This window comes from Canis aureus, chromosome 6 (genome assembly GCF_053574225.1).
Source record: "Canis aureus isolate CA01 chromosome 6, VMU_Caureus_v.1.0, whole genome shotgun sequence".
Classification (NCBI taxonomy): Eukaryota; Metazoa; Chordata; class Mammalia; order Carnivora; family Canidae; genus Canis; species Canis aureus.
The window spans coordinates 11,158,954-11,184,719 of record NC_135616.1 but is presented as its reverse complement, the minus strand read 5'-3'; the positions used below and the strand labels follow the sequence as shown (position 1 = coordinate 11,184,719).

Below are 25,766 nucleotides of genomic sequence, written 5' to 3'. Positions count from 1 at the left end.
GCTTAGAGGAGGATCTTAATTGGACAAAATTTAAGAAGCAAGAGAAGTAAGGCTGAGCTGGGCTTTTAGACTCTAGCTTGATGGAGAAGAGAGAAATGGGAGAAATATGGATGATGATATGGCAGTGAGAATGAGCAGAATACATTCAGATGATTGTGAAGTAAATGATTAATAAACCAGTCTCAGGGACAATGGGAGGTAAGTCATAGTTTCAGGATTTTCAACTATTCTGTACCAGTATACATCAAATGATAGGAGAAAAACATGAGTTGAGATTTGTTTCTTCATCACTCCTGCCCATCATCCCCTCCCACGGCATTGATACTAAAGATTAAAACTTGGAATATTAAAATATTAAATATCCCAAGATGGGATAGGTCATCTACAGACATCAAACTAACCAGTAAGGTGAAAAACTGACCCATGAAAAAGTACCTTCATCAAGCATTTTTAAAACTATCACTTATTTTTTAATGTACAGAAAATAAGTTTAAGCTTTACTACCTTTTTCAGTCTTATCACCATAAGCATCTTATTATTTGAACAACCATAAGAATTTTACTTTTATTGTTTCCTATGAAAAGATGTTCTGATATGGGTGAAATGATTGAAGTTCACAAATTGCCACAGATCAGAATATTTTTAGTAGGATGTTATTAAAGCACATTTAGACATTTAATTATTTATTTTCCAAGAGTGAAGGGTGAGGGGCTGTGGGAGAGGGAGAGAGAATCTTAAACAGGCTCCATGCCCAGTGTGGAGCCCAGCTCGGGGCTTGATCTCAGGACCCTGAGACCATGACCTGAGTTGAAATCGAGATTAGATGCTTAACTGACTGAGCCAGTCAGGCGCCTCTAGACTTCATTTTAAATTGCACTTCACAAATTAATGTATTTATTCATTCATTATCAAACATCTACTTTGAGTCAGGCACTGGGGTTTAGAGATAAAAGGTCTAGCTTTGCCTTCAAGCAGTTGTTAGGCCAGTGGGAGAAAAAGACCCATAAGAGTTAATGGTGTCCAGTGTAATGGATTTTCTGATGGAGGTGCTGTGGTCTCACCAGGGACACCCAACCCTGACTGGATAGAGGAGGGATGCAGTGAGAGTCAGACATGGATTTCTCTAGGAGGTGATGCTGATCTGAATGCTCTAATTCAATACAGACTTTGGGGGGAAGGCAGTTGTGCATGGTTAAATCACTCTATACAGGTTTGTGTAATGATCTTTTTCAGTTTAACACAGAAAGACTTAAAAGTACTTGTCACTTCTAGTTCATCATATCTGGGCTTTCATAAAACCAGAACAAAATGGTTATATTCAGAAAGAGAATAGTAATCAAAGAATCTGAAAATTAAACCCAGCATAGATAGCTATTATGTACATACTAGCATATATTATAATAATCCTATCTTTTGTTACAGCATTATAGAATGGCTTATTCTGCTGTATTTTGAATAGGGATGACACTTAGCAAATATATTTTTAAACTTACAGCTGAGGGGCAGGGTGGAAACCCCAGCATGGAAGCGAGTTTCATCAAACTCTCCCTTATATCCTAGAAAAGAAAGCAGAAATGCATGTGAACTGCTCCCTGATTTATTTTTTAGTAATGAGGATAACTTTTTAAAAATACACTTTGAATAAAACAAGTCCAGCAAACCTACTCTTTACCACGACTGAAGCATATGCTGAAAGCTCCCCTTTAACGTTCATCGCTGAGGCCCGGTACTGGGCAGTGTCTTCAAAATCACATCTGAAAGAACAGATGGAAAGGAGTGACCATCGCTATAAGCTGTTCTATCAAGGATCTCTTTGCTAACAAGGCACACTGCAAATCATAGCCTAACACGTGGCTCATGGGGACTTTTTGAAGCTAACTCTGATCTAGCTCTCTGTGGGATTTCACACAACGCCAAGATAACTACTACAATTTCAGGCCAGCAGCACAGTATGGGAGGAAGATACCTATAGTCCACTGTGACCTTAGCCCATGTCCCCAAAACATGTCAATAAACTATTAAGCGCATAAACTATAGCACAGTATTATGATCAACTGGTCTAAAGCGGTGTCAGGAGCAGATGTCTGAACAGGTAACTACCCAGAGCACCCCAGGGGTACAAACTTCCTGCTGGCCTCCCTCAAGGAGAGTTTCTGTCTGGGGGCCACAGGGCGACAGGGAGGGAAAGACACAGCCTCTCTTTATGGACTCTCACAGCCTCCCTGAGCTATAAGCCGGATCCAGGTCTGTCTAATGTGTGGTTCGGCGTTCTAGCTTCAAAGTACAAATACGGTGTTTATCTCTCAACTCAGCTAAGATTCAGGTCACACTTGGAGTTTCAGCCCACAGCACAACATAGCAGTGCTATTCGGAAGTTCCTATAAGTTATAATACAGAAATTAGGATGTGTTTAATAAGTAAGAGAAAGAATGATCTCCTGGAGATGATGAACAAGCTAAGATATCAAAGCAGGTCGTTTTGTGTCTTATCATGCCAGTGTCTGTGTTTTTCATTGACCTTCTGGATTTAGTGTCATTTGTAAAAACTTCTCATTGAAATTTTACAGGAAGGTCAATATGGTTGCCTTTCTCATAACTACTTAATTATAAAGCAACCACATAGCTCACTACAGCCTCAGCAGAATCATCCACCGGCAGAACTGAAATGACTTTAGGTCAAGGTCGGTGTTTGGCAAATGTCACAGAACCCCACGGTCCTGCTTGAAACCCAGTATCACATGTGTGACCTGCTCTGATCTGAGGGGAAGGCTATAATTCTCTTGAGAGAATTTAGATAAGAATGATGTAAATTTTACTTTGACATCTCAGCATGTCATGGTTCCATGTGAACTGAACATGGTGTGAGCTTAACTTTTTCATCCACATAACCAGGCTTGGATTTCAAAACCATATTAAGAGATACAATCAATGTTTGAGGACTTAAAAATTTTGCTATGGATTTTGCTCTAAAAACATTTCAGTCCAGTCCTGCCTCCATCTGCAGGCTGACAGGGTGGGCGCAGTTACCCACACTTCCTGGTGAACTGAAGGAGAGAATTTATTCCAGTGCAGCTTACTTTCACTGCCACCCACCACAATCTCCATGGCCTTTGCTAATTTAAGGCAAAGAAAGGATGATGATGATGATGATGATGATGATGATGATGATGATATTGATTTGGAGTGTGGAAGGATAACTAAATATAAATGCCTATTTATGTAACTTATTTTCTTACTAATGTCTAAGAAAAACTCCCAAGTATATAAAAGGATAAACTAAAAGATACAAGTTAATTTTTTTCTCATCATCTTTAAATTCAAACGTAAGATCACTTTGTGATCATGTTGCATTGGGAAAAAAGGGGGACAGCTGTTGTTAACTGGAGTGCTGACATGCCTCCCCAGGCAACTGTCACACAACACACATGGATCCTGATATCCTCTTACGCATTGATCTCCAGGGTGTGCATTCCATATCGACTCTCAATAATATATTTTCCAGGGTTTGCATGGACATTTATTGGCACCTGGTTTTTATACCTACAAGATGATGGAAACAAGGCAAAGTAAGTTGAAATGTAAGTAGCTTTATGATTAAAAGCACACACATATGTGATTCTTGTTCTTGAAAGAACACTTGGAAACATGGCACTGAGGTTAGCAGCAGCACCTATTGAATAAATACAAATCCATGGCAGATTAAATAAAATACACTATAAATACAATAAAAGTTCTCAATGAGCATACTTTCCTCTTCTCCATCATAAAAATTACATTTAAGGAGTTGACCATTCATAACAATGTGGTGGAGTCTCACATACACAATGTTGAATGAACAGTGCCAGACACAAAAGAGTACATAGTATAATGATTGCTTTTATATAAAGTACAACACCATAAAAGACCAAATTACTGCTGTTGGAGGTCAGGAGAGTGATTTCCCTGGGGTGTAGACAACAGATATGAAGGATGCATCTTGGGCAACTGATATTGTTTGGTTTCTTATTTGGGTGCTGGTCACGTGGCTGTGTGCAGTCTACAAAAGCTCATCAAAGCTCTACATTTATATGTGATATGTACTTTTTGTGTGTGTATATTATACTTCAATCAAAGACCTAAAGAAAAACTTGTCTATTGTTGACAGAACAGAAAGGAAGGCTTTGTGTTGGGGGTTTTATTGTTGGCTCTCTGTGTAGGATGAAAGCAAAACATTCTTCCCACTAACATTCTAGCATGTTGTTAAAAACAAAGTCATTGTATTTTGAAAGTTCATTATATTTAAGTGTTTTGTTCTGTTAAAAGCAAGTATGACTCTCAGCTTGGAAGAACTTAAATATTAATCATGAAGGAAAAAATCTGACTAATAAAAGCTGAGAGATTGCCTTTTTCTGACTGTTCCATTCCTGGTTAAGCCTCTCAGCCCTCAGAGGGTAGAGCTACATGTAGGTGCCCTTCCTGAGACAATATCTCGCAAGTCTGGAAGGGGCACCTTGACTCTTCACCATGTCCTCATTCCCTCAATAGACAATGACTATAGTGCCAGATGAGGCTTTTCTGCTGGAGACATTTAATGTCCAAAAAGAAGAGCTAAAAAAAACCAAAAACCAAAAAACAAAACAAAAAAAAAACAAAAAAACAAAAAGAAGAGCTAGATTTCATTTGTTTTCCCTCTGAACACCCCACTTCATGTGCACGGATAATATAAATAATACTAATAATCACAACTGAGACAGAGCATTTACTGTGAGCCACGCAAAGTTCTAGGTGTTTACACATAGATTAGAAAATTCAAAAAAAAAAAAAAAAAAGAAAATTCAGTCCTGGGGCGCCTGGGTGGCTCAGTCAGTTAAATGTCTGCCTTTGGCTCAGGTCATGATCCCAGGGCCTTGGGATGGAGTCCCACATCGTGCTCCCTGCTCAGCAGGGAATCTGCTTCTCCCTGTTGCTTTGTCCCTCCCCTCTGCTGGTGAGCTCTCTCCTTCTCTTTCTCTCTGTTAAATAAATAATAAAATCTTTTAAAAACAAGAATACAAAAATTCAATCCTTAACAATAATTGCCTGAGGTAGCACTATTTTTAACATAATTTCTCTGATGAAGAAGCCAAAGCATGGGGAGATTAAATAACTTGCCCCAGTTCACACAGCTAGATAACAGAACTGGGATTTGAACCCAAACGGTCTGGCTCATGACAACATATGATGCTTCCATTTTCCTACTATTTTCTGTTCAGCTGCATTTTATTTCTCCAGACTTCTAGAAATGGTTATAATGAGGTTTGGGAGCCCAAAACGGGGTGGAAAGGGAGAGCAGGAAAGAAAATAATCTTCAGTCAGTTCCTTCTTCTTCCCAGCTTACACACACACACACTCCCGATTTCACTAAAGATATATTCATGTTCTATACTTTTAAAAATGCGTCATTTTCCTTCTACACCTAGCAAAATCCCAGCTTATCCTTCGAGGTTCAGATCACATACCATTTCTTCAATAAACTCCTCCCTGAAATCTCACATGATATTAATTACTCCTGCCTCTCTACACCAGTGTTACGTGGTTCAAGCTGCAAGATACATAACATTCATCAGATTATGGTTGGATATGTGTCTCTTCAATTAAGCTGTCATTGCCGTGGTGACAGGGGTTGGGTCTGATCCATATTTATTCTATTCCTACTCTCAAGGAAGGATGAGTCATGGGCAAATATTAGGCACCCAGTGTTTGTTAAATTGGCTTAAACAGTATTATTGTGTAACAATAGGTTAATTGTGGCTTCATAATGTTTGGCTGAAGGCACAGAGTTCTGGCAAACATGCACTTCATGATATGGATAATTTAAAATAAGTTCGTGCCAAGAAGGTAAACTGAGGCTCTTTGTGTGTTAGTTCCCTCAGATGTGAAATGAGAGGGTTGCATGGGCTGAGGAACCACAGCTGTGTGGCAGGTGGAGAGGTACAACCCTCTACCCCACCCACAGCAGAAGTGCAAGCTGTTTCCTGCCAGTTCCAAAGCATCCTCAGCCGGCCATCTCATCACAGGGCTCCAGGCAGACAGGGCTATTTGAGCAGAGATGGCCTAGAAAAAGAAATCTGCTAGCTGCTCCTAATTTCAAACATTCCTTGTTTTGATGAATGACAGAGTAAAACAAGTTAATTAGCATGTTCTTCAGAATAAATTGGTCTCAGTCATTTCACACTTGACTCAAAAGCTCCCTCTTGCTTGGGTTTGTTCATGTGCTGGGGTGCTCTTGGTAGTTCTTTTTAGCATAAGAAGAGAAATATGACACCGAAGGCTATGGCCTGTGGTACGGAGCAATCAATCTAGTGACACTCGATTTGGCTTCTGACCAAAAATGGTGTTCATATCTCCATAAACTTTGAGTTAAAACAGTATCTTGCAGCTCCCAGGGATGCTTCACCTTCCTTGCTCTCCAGCACTACCCGACTTAGCACTTTAATGCCTTCCCCCAGCTAAATACCCATGACTTTTCTAATGTGACCACCTGGCACAAGAAGTTGGTTTAAAATTTACATGCGCACAACACACAACACTTGGAGGATCTTCTAGTCTTTCCTCGGGAACTCCAGATGTCAGTGTAAGAAAAGCCTGTTGTAAAGCAGCAGACAAGGACTGAGTTAGGAAGCAATTCTATTCTATTCTCTGAGAACTTCACTTAGTTGTTCAGATATGGGGTCACTTTGAGATTGCCTATCTACAGAATGAAGTCTGGGAAGAAGACAAGATTTTTTGGCCTGCTCTGTATATTCTTCAGAGCTTATTATTTCTGGAAAATTAAATTCCGAACAGGCCAGTCAGAGGCTAATTTTGGAGCGTAATCTACACTCTGGGGTTATTTGTCAAAAGGCTTCTGAAATTCTTTTCGTTTTTTTTTTTTTTTTTTAGAAGATTTATTTATTTATTTGAGAGAGTGAGTACATGAGGTGGAGGGAGGAGCAAAGTGAGAGAAAGGTGGGGAGAAGCAGACTTCCTGCTGGGCGGGAAACCCTACAATGACATGGGCTCAATCTCAGGACCCTGAGATCATGACCCTGAGCCTAAACCAAGAGTTGGAGGCTTAAGCAACTGAGCCAACCAAGCACCCCAAGGCTTCTGAAATTCTAGTTAATATCCAGATGTACACCATTTTCCTTACCATTTTCATGTAGAGCTTATGAACTACTCATTAGTTAATGAGCTTCCATTATACTGTAAGTATTTGTAGAATAATATTCTTCATTTATATGTGTAAAACACACACTTCATTCCCCCGAATAAATGACTGGATCTTGGGCTGACTGGATAACAAGGGGTTACAGTGAAAGCTCTTCGGCAGTGTAAAGCATGGTCAAGCAAAAAAGTTCATTCTAATTTCTTTTTTTCTTTTTTTTTTCATTCTAATTTCTATAAAAAAAATAATGTATGCCAAAATGATCTCTAACATGTTGAATCTCACCACAAACTGTGATTACAACTTAGAATCCAACTTTATATTTTTAATAAATAGCTATTACCCACTTTAAAAACCAGTTGGCTGAGAGAGATCTATCCCATTAGGTTAGACTTTGGACTTAAATAAATAATAAAAATCTAAAATAAAACCCTGAACCCTTACATTGGGAAGTAATTATAAATTATAAATAATTTTAATTTTAAACCATGTTAAATGTAGGTTGTTTTCCAAAGATAATATGGTAGTAGTTGCCAATCTTTTTTTGTTTTTAGTAATTGCCAAATTTAAGTAGCATTGTGAATAACTCTAATCTTGTAAACAAATTCAACATATGATTCTATTATGAAATTTATAAATTCTCATAATTTGCAAACACAGAATAAGGTTTTTTCAAGTCTCCAGACTCTTCCTGAAATACATTTCTCATACTATTTTATTCTGAGGTATTGAATTATTATCATGCCTAATGACAAAAGTGTCTATTTGACAATAACTTCAGGGGCGATGTGTAGAATTCCAAACAAGTATTTTAAGTGTCCCACTGGAGGATCTAGCCTGGTATTCACAGACAGATCCAAAAACATGGGTGTTGAGTGAGTAGAGAACGAATGAATTGCTACTCATTAACACCAACACATTGTTCCAGTGAGTTTGCATGACTCCCCACAGATTACAATCCAGATTTTCATTGACAAAATTGATCTAGACTTAGAACTGGAAATCCAATTAAGTCTGGCTCTTTTTTTAAGACATATAAAATTAACTCAATTCTTTCCTTTTTTAAAAGAGAACTTTTCTCTTTTCCCCTATTTTGTATGATTTTAAAAATTTGAATAGGCAATATATTTATATGGTCCAGGAACCAGAAAGTATAAAGGTACACAGGGAACAGTCTCCTTCCTCAAATGTGTCTGTCTCCTACCCAGCTCATTCCCCACAGATAACTGTTATCCTTGGGTTCCTTTGAATCCTTCCAGAGTTTCTTTATGCAAGTAAAACAAATACAAACATTAATTTTTTCCCTCTTCTTTTAAACCAAAATATAGCCTGTTATACAAGTCATTATGTGATGATAACCTATTAAATTAAGTAAAACAATTTTGGAGCTTTTAACCATATATACATATATCCTCCTTCAGGAGGATTTCACTGTGGTGGCGCAGAAACATCCTTGCAACTAACTTTTCTACCGGCCCTGATGCTGAAACAGGTTTCCTTCTGCTCTTAAAGTGACTTGGGAACAGGATAGTGCTCCTTGGTGTCTCTGCACCTGGCCCTGATGAGTGATATGTACTCCTGTCATTTAGTGGATTCCACTTAGACATACTTGGTCAGTACATGGGATTGGCCAAAGAACAGCTGCTGCCTGTTCATATCATTTGTTAGACCTCAGGGACTCCCAAGCCCTGAGGGTGCTTAGTGGAAAGTTGAAACTTAACCCTCTTTGGAAAGGGCTCTAAGGGAGTCAGCCCCAGGCACATATGCCCTTGAAAAACATGGCAAAGGACCTAACAGCTACAAGAGGAGGCAGCATGACTGTAGAAAGCCTTGTCACAAGCTTGTTCCCATAATTTACCTCCTTCTATTTAGGAAGGTCATCCTTAATTATTTCTTTCATACTGGTACTCGGTGTCAGGCCCAGTAACCACTGACAACCTTGGATTGTGCTGTGGGTCTCGTGCTCATTGAGGGGAAGACTGCTTATGGAAGATTGTATGCTCTATATCAGTGTTACAAAGTAAATCAGACCTTCATTTAATTATTATTCTTTAAAAGGCAGCATACCCACATAGAAGTTTACTCCCAGAGGTGGGTTTACCTGGAGGCCATTGAAGCTTCAGGGTCTCTCACCGTCATGGGTCTCCTCAAGGCTCACTGCCTAATTTATAATATTAACATTATTTTTAGTAAAGAGTGCCCCCAAATTGTATGAGTTTCATGCCCCACAAAACTGGATCTGACCTTGCTTACCACCATAGCAAATTTTCAGTTATCTGCGAGATGACTGTCTAAATGTAAGCCTTATCCAGGGGCAAATCTTGCTCTCTGAAGTACAGTTAACTATTTTCTTGGTGGTCCATGGTTCTTTTGTTTTCATATTTGCTTTACACTTGGCCTGCAACACAACAGGATTTTCTGAGAAATGCTCTGATCTATCTCTACGGGGAGAATTTTATAAAGAATGGGGTCGTCTTCTCCAAGCACTAGAGGATGCGCAGGATGAGTTGAGAAGACTTGTTTCAGCAAATGAACAGCTTCCCAATTGTTCCTGAAACAAATCTTGTGTCTGTGTCTTCATTTTTGTTTAAAATGAAGACATGAAGTTCAATGTTAGGGAAAAAATATTTCAAAGCCAGATGTGAAAGATTTGGGGAGTTAGTCATACTACTTCTCAGCTCCACTAGTGAGGAAAACTGAAAATTGACAGCATTTCTATTTTACAATTTAACTAGAACTCAAAGAGTTGACAATTCAGGCATCTCATATTTTTGTGGGGAATTTTTCTATGTTTTGCTTTTTTTCAATCACTCCTTTTCCAGCCAACACGACATGATGTAGGAGTTTCATTTCTGACAGAGTTTGAGCTCTGCTTCTGTGAAAACATATCACTCTTGCCCAATAACACTATCAGTGATACACAGCATGGTTGTATTGTATTCTAGCAGCTATGTATTTAGCAGAATAAACAAATACTTAAGAAATTAGTATTTACTGCCCAGAAATTGCTTTGTATCCTTTTGAAAGTCACCTTTAACTCTAATTTTTAAAAAGCAGGGGAAAAAAAGAATATTGTGTAATAAATATATCTACCTGATTATTATTATTCATTCAATTATTCATTTATGAGTAGTACATTTTAATTCATAAGAGGAATTTCTTGCTGATCAAATAATATTTCTAAGAGCTGAAAATTCTTGCTTGTCAAATAATATTTCTTAGAGCTGAAAATTTGTTATTCTTCACACATTGCAATTGGAAAGTTTAGATTTCTTTTTGAGGTGGGAAGTAATGTTTTTTAAGAGAGAATGTCCCTTTGATAGGCCAAACTATACAACTCCATAGTCACAGAGAAAGGTGGGGTCAAGATTAATTGATTCCTAGCTTCATGTAGTATACCTTTATACTTTAAAGCTTGTAAATTGATTTAAAAAAAAAAACTTCATTTTCATTGAAATATGTTCCTTGTCAGTCACCTCTACTAGCCAGGTGTCTGCTCAACAGAGATAATGGACCAGAAAGGAAGAGTCAGGCCCTCTGCAGGTTGCAATGACATTCTGTGTGGCATTTATACTGCAACACAGGGTACATTTACCAACACTCTCGAGGATAAGAAAACAGCATGCAAAATACCTGTGTCAGGGAATTAAACAGAAAACATCTTTGTAGGTTGGTTCTACCATTTTCATACTTCTGCTGTCTGTGGCAGGTATCATGACATATGAACAGAAAGTTTGAATTTTAGGGACCATGATGTCATTGACAATTGCAATAGGATATATGATGGAAAGAGATAACGGGTGCTTATTCTTTATGGAAAGAAAATTTCTTAAGACCTCCTATTGAGTAATATTTTCCATCCAGTTCCCTCTTTTGCTTGGCTTTACAAAACAGGTTGAGACCCAACTCATGCGAGTAGCAGAGATAAAGCCCTCTGGGTTTTAATTATTTTTTAAAAAGTTTTGCTTCTGGTCACAAAGTAATACCTATACTATATGGGAGCAAATTTTTATTTAAATTTTATAGCCCACAGCAGTCATAAGCCATGTATTTTCTTTGTATGTAAATATGTTGACTACACTTTAATATTTTAAAGTAAGATAAAGATGCCTTTTATAACAGGATTATGAAGTATTATATAATATCTCATAACATATGCAAGACTGTTCTTTCTTCTCATTCATAAAATATTCATCCTTGTATCTTTTCTTCACTATTTAAAAAATCTATACAAACTTACAGGTGCTTTCATTGACTCTTGCATATTCATAATACCAAATATTTTCACTAGAGGTAAAATTATTTTGTGTAATAGATTCTATGAGTAGGTTCCATAAAGATAACATACCAGGTGAGACGAGGTTCTGGCCAGCCAGATACAGAGCAATGTAATTTTACATTTTCTTTCTCCCAAACAGTGTGGGAACGAGGTTTAATGACAAATTCAGGAGCATGGAGAAGATGATCTTCATTCAACTTTCTATGAAATGCCTCAGTTTCTTCTAACTACAAAAAAAAAAAAATCAAAATTCTATGAAATCAAAGTACTCCGTGCTACTAAAATAACAAAAACCCAAATTATCATTTTTCCACTTGGAGGCTTACTTTTCTATTTAGACCAAATGCCTTCTCTCTCTTTGCACCACCTTTTTAAAAAATTTATTTATTTATTTATTTATTTATTTATTTATTTATTTATTTTAGTGAGAGAGAGAAGGAGAGCAAGCAAGCAGAGGGGAGGGGTACTGGGGGAGGAAGGGGGACAAGCAGACTCAGTGTCTAGCATAGAACCCCACATGGGGCCTGACTCAGGACTCTTCCCGGGGTTCAATCTCACGACCCTGAGATCATGACCTGAGCCAAAAATTAAGAGTCAGTCGCTTAAGCAGCTGTGCCACCCAGGCACCCCTCCTTCCCCCTTTTAAAAAGATACATTCCATTTTTTATGTTCTAAACCTCAGCAACATATTTTACTTTCCCTAAGGTGGATTTCTTATGGTTCTTTAGAATAATTTCTGTAGAACCTAAAATTCCATGGAATTTAAAACTACTGGGGCAGCCTGGGTGGCTCAGCGGTTTAGCACCGCCTTCAGTCCAGGGCTTGATCCTGGAGACCTGGGATCGAGTCCCATGTCAGGCTCCCTGCATGGAGCCTGCTTTTCCCTCTGCCTGTGTCTCTGCCTCTCTCTCCCTCTCTGTGTGGCTCTCATGAATAAATAAAATCTTTAAAAAATAAATAAATAAAAATAAATAAATAAAAAATAAAACTACTACCTCTTTCTTTGACTCATACATTTTGATGTTTTCCTCCTTGTTTTCTTTAGTTTTGTTTCTCCGTAAGACTACATATTTTCTTCATTCGAAACAAATAAATCTATAGGCACACACAATATCATATACATTTTTGCTTTTGTAAATTATATTAAATTGTCTGTTCTTACTGTTTTTGTCAGCGACAGGTGCTCTGCCTTTTCTCGAATTGCTACCTTCCTTGACTTCTTCTCAAAAGCTTCCTCCTGGTGAAGAGTGGATGCAGATTGTTTGGATACCGCGGACTGTTTGGATACTGCAGACTGTTTGGATACAGTGGACTGTTTGGATACCGTGGACTGTTTGGACACTGCAGACTGTTTGGATACTGCAGACTGTTTGGATACTGCAGACTGTTTGGATGCCATGATTCCTTCTTCACTAGCAAGAAGATTTCTCTGGGCTATATAAGCAGCAGCTTCTTTAATTCTTTCTTCTTCCGTATCTGTAAGTCCACTGACATGCACTTGGCTAAAATATAAGAGCAAAACATGGATACTGTGGATGGCAGTGATAGGATTGCCTAATTTAGCTAAGTTTAAAGTATCAGAATTTAGACATTGTGTACTGTACCCAAAGAAAATCTGACAGAGAAAAACCTAGTAAATCAGGAGTTAAAGCTTCCGATTCAGAAGTGATCATCACTTTAACCCGTAATGGTCACAGCAATAATAATACCTACCATGACTGTGGTGTCGCCAAGTGCTGTTTACATACATTATCTCATTTTATGCCCACAACAATCCTATGTGGTAAACTCTATCATTTGTTTTTTAGACATACAGTAACAAGGCTCAGAGAAATTAGATATTTGCTTAAGGTCATTTCATTGGTTTCTTTAGGGTATTTAAATAGGATTGAGTCTACAATAAAAGATTAACTTATGATTTTCCTTCCAGAAAAATGATATTGTAAGATGATATATTGTTTGTGTGCCTGTGATCCTGATATGGGACTGCATGCTTGATCTAAATTCAAAGGAAAATAAACAGGGAAGGTTCCAAAGGTTCCCATTAAATATTAATTGGGTGTCTCAAACAGGTTTCAAGATTCCTCTAGATATTATAATAACTCAAAAAAAGTTTACATTTTTAAAAAAAGAACATACACAAATATTTACCTTATAAACACAGAAATTTGGCATTATGGACTTGTGATTTCATGATTATTTTGTTTGAAGTTTGCCTCAAGATAAATAGTAATCTTTTTTACATTAAAAATATCAAATAAGCAGGCATTCAAATTATGATGCCGTTCTTTTACTTAGTCTATGTTATCTAAGATTTTTTTCTTCATAATGAATAATAATTAAAACCACATTGGCAACCACAATGGCTTCTTTCTGCCTAAACATAACATCTGAATTTTTTCATTCATCCAATATTTTATGGTTTTTAACCTTTCTATTCTAGTGACTATATATAGAGTCCAATCACTAGCATCCCAATGCTCTCATCCTAATTTCAATCAGTTACATAACTAGAACTAAGTTCTCGATCATTCTTTTTTGTCATGTAGCCATCCTGGTGATGGCAGATTTTCACAATGAACAAGTCTCCCTAAGTGCCGAGTTCCAAGGTTCTTTACATCTTTCTCAATCAGTATAGTTAAGTGCTCAATAAATATCAGCTGCAATTATTATTATTACCTGACATTTACTCTTCATTTTCAAATATTTAAAGCCAGGAAGAGAATGCATACATACCGTCCTGAGAAAATGGGCACCATATAGTCACTTGGCAAATTTTCCTTCTCCTCCCCAGAGAGAAGGCTCTTCTTGGCTCTCTTTGCTTGGGGGCTCAACTTGGATGAATAATCTTCTAACATCAGACTGGAATCTGTAAGTCTGAAACAAAACCCCTAATATTAGGAAATAAGCAAAAATAGCATTGAAAATATTCAAAACTGCTTATGCACAGAAGTTTTAACTTGGGGGAGGTTTCACAGAATCCTGGATTTCTGATGTTATAATATCTTTCATCTTTAGAACTTAAGTGAAATGAGGGATCCCTGGGTGGCGCAGCAGTTTGGCGCCTGCCTTTGGCCCAGGGCGTGATCCTGGAGACCCGAGATCGAATCCCTCGTTGGGCTCCCAGTGCATGGAGCCTGCTTCTCCCTCTGCCTGTGTCTCTGCCTCTCTCTCTCTCTCTGTGACTATCATAAATAAAATTTATAAAAAATAAAAAAAAATTTTTTAAAAGAACTTAAGTGAAATGAGAAAGACTTCATACAATGCACTCTATGTAGACACAAGAGAAAATTAGGTCTATTGTAATTTCATAGCTTTGTTATCTACCACCCCCAAAGTTTCAAGAGAAAACAGTAATGTTTTGTAATAGTTCCAAATACCCTTTCCTGTTAAATTAATGTTCAAAACTTAGGAAGTCTATAAATATGGTTTTATCCAAATCTTTTCAGGAGACTGATAAAATATAAATTGTTCTGGATAGGGAGTCCTTCTCCCTTTCCCACCGAACCATTTTGATGCAGGACCCAAGGTTCAAACTTTGAGACCTTTATGTAGTATAGACAGACTCCTCTCTTAGAAGAAACACTGAGTACTTCAAACAAGAGTTAATATATTTTATGTGAACACATAGTGTTTAGTAATTCAGAGAGTTACAGGGATGTGATAAAGAACCCTTTGGTCAGTTCTGTTGTACCAAAAATCCGCCCATGCATATTTGTGCAAATGTGCATTTGGAGGTAGATAGTGTGCTAAATAAATTTAAAAATGTATTAGCATGGCAGGAAACTTGAATACATATATTGCACCTAGGGCAAAGGATTGATAAATCCAAAAGTGCAATCTTAATCTGTGTGGTTCTTGAATGAAATGAAATGCATTTTCATTCAAATATATACAAGTGGGGGCAGCCCTGGTGGCTCAACGGGTTAGCGCCGCTTCAGCCCGGGGCCTGATCCTGGGGCCCCAGGATCGAGTCCCACGTCGGGCTCCCTGCATGGAGCCTGCTTCTCCCTCTGCCTGTGTCTCTGCTCTCTCTCTCTCTCTCTCTCTCTCTCTCTCTGTGTCTCTCATGAATAAATAAAATCTTAAAAAAAATATATATATATATATATACACAAGTGGGCATGAATTTCAGGAGCTCATGGACTCTCAAATTAATCTGTGGACTCTGGGACACCTGGGTGGCTCAGCAGTTAAGCATCTGCCTTCAGCTCAGGGTGTGATCCTGGAGTCGCAGAATTGAGTCCCACACTGGGCTTCCTGCATGGAGTCTGCTTCTCCCTCTGCCTGTGTCTCTGCCTCTCTTTCTCTCTGTCTCTCATGAATAAATAAAATCTTTAAAAAAAATAATCTGTGGACTCATATTAAAAGCCCCTGTCTACTTTGTAATGAAAGATGTTGACAATAGGGAAGTCTACCAGAATTCTGTACTATCCTTATAATTTGAAATAATTCTAAAATAAAACAGTATTAAAAAGTCCCCTTGTCTCGAGAAAATTTGGGAAGAAAGTGAAGCATGTGTATGATGTGTCATGAGAAGAGCAAACAGCTGAAACAGAAACACCTTCCAAACCATCCAAACCTCATCCTTTTTCGATCTTTGAGAGGCATTAGGAAAAGCGAAGAGATGACCTAAATCAAAAGCAGAAGACAGGGCAAATATACACATAGTGCAAAACGAACACATAATAATGCAAGTAAATCTATCCTCTGCTAAACAAGTAGCACAGAACTGTAGGGCTTCTAGAAAGTATAGGAGAGTGCAGTGGCTCTGGACCGGGTGGTGGTGGTGGGGAGGGTAGAAGGTGGGCTACTGCCTTTGATCCCCCAGAATAAAGTGGCAAACTTCTTCCTCTCCCACTAACTAGCTCCTTCCCTGTGGTGAATATCTCAGTCCTAGTTTATGATCAGCACTAAAATTAAAGGTTAGAACCTTGAATTCACGGTTGAGGATTGGTTACCAATTGGAAGGCTGAGTGAAATTTGTTCCTGGCTGCATGTTCTAGGCAGCAGCAAAATGACTGCATCCTATACTCCCAGCAGATGACAAAGTACAGGCTGTGCTAATACAGGTCTAAGTTTAAAGTGGTATTTTCCTTCTCCTCTTTAATTCATTACCATGCAAAATAAAATCAATTTTGGAGTTTAAGAGTTTCCTTCTTTCTATTTATAAAACACTTGCATTTTTTCATTTTGTTCTCATTTTTCTGTTCTTTGCTCTTTTTCTTTATGTTAATTCTGTGCCTATAGTCATTCTCGTGAGCTCATATTTTCAACATCTATTTACATGGAAACAGCTATGATTTGTCATTCTTTGTGTTGTGTTGTTGTTCCTTTTTTCTGCCATTTTTCCTATTAAGATAAATCTTTAAAATGATGCACTTATTATATAGAATGTGCCAGAATGTGATTACTCCATCCTCATAGGTAAATCACAGCAGCTGGTTTTTAATATTGAACTTTATGGTAAAGATTCATGGCACTATTATCAGTTTCCATTTCATATGATATTTGCAACAAAGAATTTCACAAAAAGCATTATGATATTTTATATTATATAGTATTATTTTAAAAATCCAAAGTATATTTAGAAAAAAAAACCTTTGTTATGTTTTCTAAAGTTTCTTCAAACTTTTGAATACTAATAATAATAAAAAAAAAAGCAGGGCACCTGGGTGGCACAGTCTATTAAGTGCTGACTCTTAGTTTCAGCTCAGGTTGTGATCTCATGGTTGTAAGATAGGGCCCACATCAAGCTCTGAGCTCCATGAGTGCTCAGCAGGGAGTCTGCTTGGGATTCTCTCCCTTTCCCTCTGCTTCTCCTGCTCCTGCTCTCTCTCTCTCTCAATCTCTCAAATAAATAAATAAACTTAAAAAAAAAAAGAGCATGTAAGGGATGAAATATAATAGTAGGCCAACAGACTATTTAGCAATAACTCCTTATTGAAAATAGCAAACAAAACTAAGTCAGAGAAACAAAGTTTTAAGGAACTATGTAATAATCAGTGTAACTAATTATTTGAAGAAAAAAACATCAAAAGTCTATTTTGTTATGATCCATGAACAATGAAGTTTAACATCTTATTCTATTGAATTCTAAAGTTGAATATTGTTTTTAGAAGAGAATGTTCTAAGAAGAATATGTAAAATTTAAATTCCTTTGAATTTAAATCAAAAGGTGAAATAAAAAGCAAAACAAGTCAGTCAGAGAAAGACAAATACCATATGATTTCACTCATATGTGGAATTCAAGAAACAAAACAGATGAACATAAGGGAAGGGAAGGAAAAATAAAATATGATAAAAACAGAGAGGGAGATAAACCACAAGAGACTCTTAACTCCAGGAAACAAACTGAGGGTTGCTGGAGGCAGGGGTGGAAGGTGGTGAATAGGGTAACTGGGTAATGGGCATTAAGAAGAGCATTTGATGGAATGAGCCCTGGGTATTATATGCGACTATTGAATCACTAACTTCTACCCCTGAAACTAATAATACAATATATGTTAACTAAATTGAATTTAAATAAAAAAACTTTTTAAAAGGTGAAATAGGGGCACTTGGGTGGCTCAGTCAGTTAAGTGCCTTTGGCTCAGGTCATGATTCCAGTGTCCTGGGATCAAGGCCCCTCATCAGGCTCCCTGCTCAGCAGCTTTTCCCTCTCCTTCTGTGCCCCACACCACCCACTTGCGCTCAGTCAAATAAATAAATAAATAAATAAATAAATAAATAAATAAATAAAATCTTAAAAAAATTAAAAGGTGAAATAAGGTTTTGCCAACCTCTTGAGTTTTAAGTTATATCTAAATTTTGAAAATAATCCTCTATCTCATAAGTCAGTTTCTGAGTAGACACTAAACTTGATATGCATGGATCTATTTGGATCTTTTAACTATTAAAACTACAATTAATGTTCTTTGTGTACTGAGCTTGAAGCTTTCTTGAAGCTTTCTGAATTTCAGTTTATGAAGGCAATGAAATTAAGCAACAGTTAAGGATTTATATGTGTGTGCACGTATGCACTTGCATATATGTAACTGTGTCTATGTACAAAGTTTTGCCCTCTGCTACTAACTGGGGTATGTCCTTTGCCGAAATTTATGCCTAAATTTAACAGAATTTAAAGAACTGTCATAGTGTGTATGGCATCATCATATCTACAGTCAGCAACATCAAAGAGATGGAATGTAGCCAAGGTACAGAGAGCTGTCTTTGGAAATATTCCAGGAACTCGGAAACAGGCTTACACCTTCATCCAATTCAAATACTGAACAACAACAACAAAAGATAACCTTCTGTTCTTTCAATGTAATAATTATACTGGACAGGAAAATAAAGAACAAAATCACTTATAAAATCCCAGAACTGAAGAGATCTCAAGGATATTTACAACAAGCTCCTTGTTTTATAGATTTAGAGGACATAGAGTACCTTTGTAACCAGCCCATTTTTCACACAGCAAGTTTGTAGCTGAAGTGGGAGTAGTACCCTTTAGGTCAGTGTTCTTACCACTCTACCAGTGGTCTCTGACTTTTGTTTTTGTTTTTTTTTTTTAATCTTTTTTTTTTTTTTTTTTTTTATTTATGATAGTCAGAGAGAGAGAGGCAGAGACATAGGCAGAGGGAGAAGCAGGCTCCATGCACTGGGAGCCCGATGTGGGATTCGATCCCGGGTCTCCAGGATCGTGCCCTGGGCCAAAGGCAGGTGCTAAACTGCTGCGCCACCCAGGGATCCCAGTCTCTGACTTTTGTGATTGAGTATTCCCAATCCAAAAATATTGGGGGTATCTACCTATATTGTTTATTTATAAGTTATACACATATACTGCTATATAAATAGTTATACTTTATGAAACATTCAATCAATAGAAATATTTAAAGACCAAATTTGATTTTTTTTTAAAAAAGTAGTGCTAATATTTCCATGGTTTGCCTTTGTGAACACACCACTCTGGAGACCATAATACCATATCACACTGCCCATAATGACTTCCACAGTGATTTGCTATTCCTGAATTTACTCACAAAGTTATGAAATTATCACAGTTCAGGAGAAAATACAGCATTAAAAAACTTGTTAAATTTTACATGAAATAAAATGCTAGCTCCTTAAAGTTATGTTTGTAATCATCATATAATTTGGGAGAAACTGTCCTAGTTCCCCAAGATGAGAAACTTTATTCATACTTACATTAAGTAGGGATCTGCTTATTACTTTCTGAAAATGTGATAACCTATTGGCATGTTTCAGAAAAATGATGGGCTGTAGCCACTGCTCCCAAACCCAGCATCACCCAGCCCTATATGCTCAGGTTATAGTACATTATTGCTCTTTCTATCTTTCTCACTGCCTATGACCATTCATAGAGACAGATAGTCTCAGTTATCTTTGTATCTGCACTGTGTCCAGTGACTGATGGTGTTCAATAAATGTTTATTGAATGAATGAAATTGAAATCATTCATCCTCCTGTCATCATATCCTAACTCAGTGATTCTCAATCTTGGCTTCACACCAGAATCTGCTGAGTAGTTATTAAAAATGACCAATGTAGAGGTGGGATTTCTAGTATGATGGAATGAATACTTCAGCAGTTACTCTCCCCAAAAACCAATGAAAAATCTGGATACAAGTGTCAAAACCAACCCATTCAGGGCCCTGAAAATCAACCAAAGGCATACACTACATTGAGAAGTAGTATTCATAAAAAAGCCATTGAACTTTAGATATGAACAATGGAAGTTTATAAGTCACTCTGCCTAGCCTTCTCCCCTCTTCCTCCCCCAGCTCAGTTTATACGGTGTTTCTATCAAAGTAAAAAAAAGCATGACAATTAGAATGCTCATTACCAGAGGGGGTTGACTTGATGGAGCAGAACATGATAAAACTTCATATCCAGCAGCATTGTGAGAAACACTAGCAATCTAGTGGAAAGCAAACAAGGGAAGACCAGCAATTGAGTTAGCTGAAGGTTCCAATCATGGTTGGGAAAATCAGCAGACTGGTAGATCAGTCAGCAATTTAATAGAAAGATCTGGGAAATAAGACCACCACAGGAGGCTTCAAATTTCACCATGTGCTGCATAGGAAAAACTGGAGAGGACTCAAATTATCCACATATCACTGGCTGACTAATCCTATGTTCATGTGTAGAGAACAGACAAGAGAGTCTAGAAGTAAGCAAAGCCAGGATGTATATATTTAAAAGTTACCTGAACTTTAAATATCCTCCCCAACACACATACAGATCTACTGCCAGAGAGTGAAAGTTTTTGTTTGAGCACAATATCTGACCATTCATTTACTGGTCATTAACCTATGCAAACACAATGTGATCCCTATGAATTCAGACTCAAAAATGAGAACAATAATTTAAAAAGCAAGTTGAGTAGAGACATCAATAGTCACATAGTTTATACACACAGTTTATACACACACAGTAAAGTGCATTTAGACAAGATATTAAAACCAAAACACAATGACAACACATTAGGGGAAAACACAGAATCCAGAATTGCTACAATATATTATCTAATGTGTCAAATTTTTAACAATACAAAAATTATGAAACATGCCAGGAAATAGAAAAATGTAATCCACACCAACAGAAAAAGCAGTAGATAAAAACTGTTTCTGGGTGCACAGATGCTGGATTTAATGGACTTCAAAGCAGCTATTATAAATATGTTCAAAGACTAATAAAGGACACCATGTTTAAAGAATTAAAGAAAAGAATTATGACAATGACTCAAAAAATGAATGTCAACAAAGAGACAGAAATTACAAAATGGCGGGGGGGGGGCCACCTGGGTGGCTCAGTCATTTAAGTGTCGAACTCTTGATTTGGCTCAGGTCATGATCTCAGGGTTATGAGACTGAGCCCCATGTTGGGCTCCACACTCAGCAGGGGAGTCTGCTTAAGATTCTTTCCTCTGTCCCTCCCCCAACTCTCTCTTTCTCACCCTCTCTCTTATATAAATAAATAAATCTTTAAAAAAGAAATTATAAAATAGGATCAAATGAACATTGTGGGGTTTGAAAATATAATAACTTAAATGAAAAATTTATTAAATGGACTCAGCAGATTTTAGAAGAATAAAGAATCAATGAACTTGGATTTAAAAATTACCCAATCTAGGGGGATCCCTGGGTGGCGCAGGGGTTTGGCGCCTGCCTTTGGCCCAGGGCGTGATCCTGGAGACCTGGGATCGAATCCCACGTCGGGCTCCCTGCATGGAGCCTGCTTCTCCCTCTGCCTGTGTCTCTGCCTCTCTCTCTCTTTCTCTCTGTGTGACTATCATAAATAAATAAATAAATAAATAAATAAATAAATAAATAAATAAATAAAATTACCTAATCTAAAAAACAGAAAGATAAAAGAATAAAGAAAACTTTAAAAACCTTTAGAGATCTTTGGGACAATATTAAAAATACCAACATATGAGTAGCAGTAATATTGAAAAGAGGATAGAGAAAAGATAGGAAAATATATTTAAAGAAATAATGGCCTAAATTTCCCCAAATTTGATAAAAACTATTACTCTATGGATCAAAGATGTTCAACAAACCCAAGTAAGACACACACAAAGAGATAAACACCTCAATAAATCATAATCAAACTGTTGAAAACCAAAGCCAGAGAGAAATATTGAAAGTAGCAAAAGTAAGTTGAAAATAGAGCTACCCTACAACCCAGCAATTACACTACTAGGGATTTACCTCAAAGATACAAATGTAGTGATCCAAAGAGGCACCTGCACCCCAATGTTTTTAGAAGCAATGTCCATGATAACCAAAATATGGAAAGAGCCCAGATGTCTACTGATAGATGAATGGAAAAAGAAGGTGTGATATAATTATATACAATGGAATACTACTCAGCTATCAAAAAATGGAGTCTTGCCATTTGTAATAACATGGATGGAACTAGAGAGTATTATGCTAAGTGGAATAAGTCAATCAGAGAAAGACAATTATCATATGACCTCACTCATATATAGAATTTAAGAAACAAAACAGAGGATCATAGGGGAAGAGAGGAAAAAATAAAACAAGACAAAATCAGAGAAGGAGATAAACCATAAGAGACTCTTAATCATAGGAAACAAACTGAGGATTGCTGGAGGGGAGGCATAATGCCTTCTTGGTGTATCCATGTTATAAATGGCAAGATCTTACCTTTTCTTTCACTGAATAATATTCTAATATATACATATAATTCCTATATATAGAAAATGGAATATACATATAATGGAATGAAGTATATATATATATTCATGACATGATCTTTATCCATTCATTTATCAGTGGACACTTGGGTTGCTTCCACATCTTGGCTATTGTAAATAATAGGGGTGCATATATCTTTTTGAACTGGTGTTTTCATTTTATTTGGGTTAAATACCCAATAGTGGAATTACTAGATCCTATGACATTTCTATTTTTTATTTTTTGAGGCATCTCAATACTGTTTTCCACTGTGACTGCACCAATTTACATTCCCACCAACAATGTACAAAAATTCTCTACATCCTTGTCAAAGACACAGAGGGACGCCTGGCTGGCTCAGTTGGTAAAGCATGTAACTCTTGATTTTGGGATTATGAGTTCAAACTCCACATTGGTTGTAGAGATTACTTAAAAATACTATCTTTAAAAAAAAAAATTCAAAGACATACATGTGCTAAAGTAACAGAAAGAAAAAGTTATACCATGCAAATGATAGCCACAGGAGTCAGAGTGGCTATATTAATATTTAAAAAAATACACTGTAGGGACATGTGGGTGGCTCAGTAACGAAGCCTATGCCTTCACTCAGGGTGTGATCCTGGGATGCTAGGATCAAGTCCCGAGTCCCCCCATTGGGCTCCCTACAGGGAGCTTGCTTCTCCCTCTGCCTATGTCTCTGCATCTCTCTGTGTGTCTCACATGAATAAATAAATAAAATCTTTAAAAATATATACACTTTAAACCAAAATATTGCCAGGGACAGAGAGACATTTTTCATAATGATAAGAGGGTCAATTCCTCAGAAAAATATGACAATTACAAATTTATATGAACCTACTAACAGAGTCCTAAAATATGTGAAGCAAAAAGGGACATAACTGAATGAAAAACTAGAAAATTGAAAAGGACTAGAGACTTCAATACTCCACTCTCTCTTTTTTTTAATAAATTAATTTTTTATTGGTGTTCAATTTACCAACATACAGAATAACACCCAGTGCTCATCCCGTCAAGTGTCCCCCTCAGTGCCCGTCACCCACTCACCCCCCACCCCCGCCCTCCTCCCCTTCCACCACCCCTAGTTCGTTTCCCAGAGTTAGGAGTCTTTATGTTCTGTCTCCCTTTCTGATATTTCCCACACATTACTTCTCCCTTCTCTTATATTCCCTTTCACTATTATTTATATTCCCCAAATGAATGAGAACATACACTGTCTTTCTCCGATTGACTTACTTCACTCAGCATAATACCCTCCAGTTCCATCCACGTTGAAGCAAATGGTGGGTATTTGTCATTTCTAATGGCTGAGTAATATTCCATTGTATACATAAACCACATCTTCTTTATCCATTCATCTTTTGATGGACACTAAGGCTCCTTCCACAGTTTGGCTATTGTGGACATTGCTGCTAGAAACATCGGGGTACAGGTGTCCCGGCGTTTCATTGCATCTGAATCTTTGGGGTAAATCCCCAGCAGTGCAATTGCTGGGTCGTAGGGCAGGTCTATTTTTAACTCTTTGAGGAATCTCCACACAGTTTTCCAGAGTGGCTGCACCAGTTCACATTCCCACCAACAGTGTAAGAGGGTTCCCTTTTCTCCGCATCCTCTCCAACATTTGTTGTTTCCTGCCTTGTTAATTTTCCCCATTCTCACTGGTGTGAGGTGGTACCTCATTGTGGTTTTGATTTGTATTTCCCTGATGGCAAGTGATGCAGAGCATTTTCTCATGTGCATGTTGGCCATGTCTATGTCTTCCTCTGTGAGATTTCTCTTCATGTCTTTTGCCCATTTCATGATTGGATTGTTTGTTTCTTTGCTGTTGAGTTTAAGAAGTTCTTTATAGATCTTGGAAACTAGCCCTTTATCTGATACGTCATTTGCAAATATCTTCTCCCATTCTGTAGGTTGTCTTTTAGTTTTGTTGACTGTATCCTTTGCTGTGCAAAAGCTTCTTATCTTGATGAAGTCCCAATAGTTCATTTTTGCTTTTGTTTCTTTTACCTTCATGGATGTATCTTGCAAGAAGTTACTGTGGCCGAGTTCAAAAAGGGTGTTGCCTGTGTTCTCCTCTAGGATTTTGATGGAGTCTTGTCTCACATTTAGTCTTTCATCCATTTTGAGTTTACCTTTGTGTATGGTGAAAGAGAGTGGTCTAGTTTCATTCTTCTGCATGTGGATGTCCAATTTTCCCAGCACCATTTATTGAAGAGACTGTCTTTCTTCCAATGGATAGTCTTTCCTCCTTTATCGAATATTAGTTGACCATAAAGTTCAGGGTCCACTTCTGGGTTCTCTATTCTGTTCCATTGATCTATGTGTCTGTTTTTGTGCCAGTACCACACTGTCTTGATGACCACAGCTTTGTAGTACAACCTGAAATCTGGCATTGTGATGCCCCCAGATATGGTTTTCTTTTTTAAAATTCCCCTGGCTATTCGGGGTCTGTTCTTGATTCCACACAAATCTTAAGATAATTTGTTCCAACTCTCTGAAGAAAGTCCATGGTATTTTGATAGGGATTGCATTAAACGTGTAAATTGCCCTGGGTAACATTGACATTTTCACAATATTAATTCTGCCAATCCATGAGCATGGAATATTTTTCCATCTCTTTGTATCTTCCTCAATTTCTTTCAGAAGTGTTCTATAGTTTTTAGGGTATAGATCCTTTACCTCTTTGGTTAGGTTTATTCCTAGGTATCTTATGCTTTTGGAATACTCCACTCTCAATAGAACTAGACAAAAATCAACAAGGAGGCAAGTGTCTTAAATAACACTATGAATCAATTTGACCTGACTGACCTTTCTAGAATACTTTACCCAATGGCAACAAAGTACATATTCTTTTCAACACTCTCCAGGACAGTTCATATGCTACCTCACAAAACAATATCAATCAATTTAAATGGATTTAAATCATACTAAATAGGGGCAGCCAGGGAGGCTCAGCGGTTTAGCGCCACCTTCAGCCCAGGGCGTGATCCTGGAGACCTGGGATGGAGCCCCACGTCAGGCTCCTGCATGGAGCCTGCTTCTCCTTCTGCCTGTGTCTCTGTCTCTCTTTCCCTCTGCCTGTGTCTCTGCCTCTCTTT

At 37.5% G+C, this 25,766-nt stretch overlaps 1 protein-coding gene across 4 annotated transcripts in view; it reads right to left on the bottom strand.

Moving 5' to 3' along the window:
• MYOM1 (myomesin 1) overlaps nt 1-25,766 on the bottom strand; it is a 136,687-nt gene that overhangs the window by 92,080 nt on the left and 18,841 nt on the right. For all 4 annotated transcript variants that reach the window (XM_077900166.1, XM_077900167.1, XM_077900165.1 and 1 more), the window contains exons 3-8: nt 14,180-14,320; nt 12,606-12,945; nt 11,513-11,670; nt 3,447-3,539; nt 1,666-1,754; nt 1,494-1,556 (exon numbers count right to left, since the gene is read on the bottom strand). In XM_077900166.1, the coding sequence (XP_077756292.1) occupies nt 1,494-1,556; nt 1,666-1,754; nt 3,447-3,539; nt 11,513-11,670; nt 12,606-12,945; nt 14,180-14,320 (884 nt within the window). The remainder of the gene's footprint in view (nt 1-1,493; nt 1,557-1,665; nt 1,755-3,446; nt 3,540-11,512; nt 11,671-12,605; nt 12,946-14,179; nt 14,321-25,766) is intronic.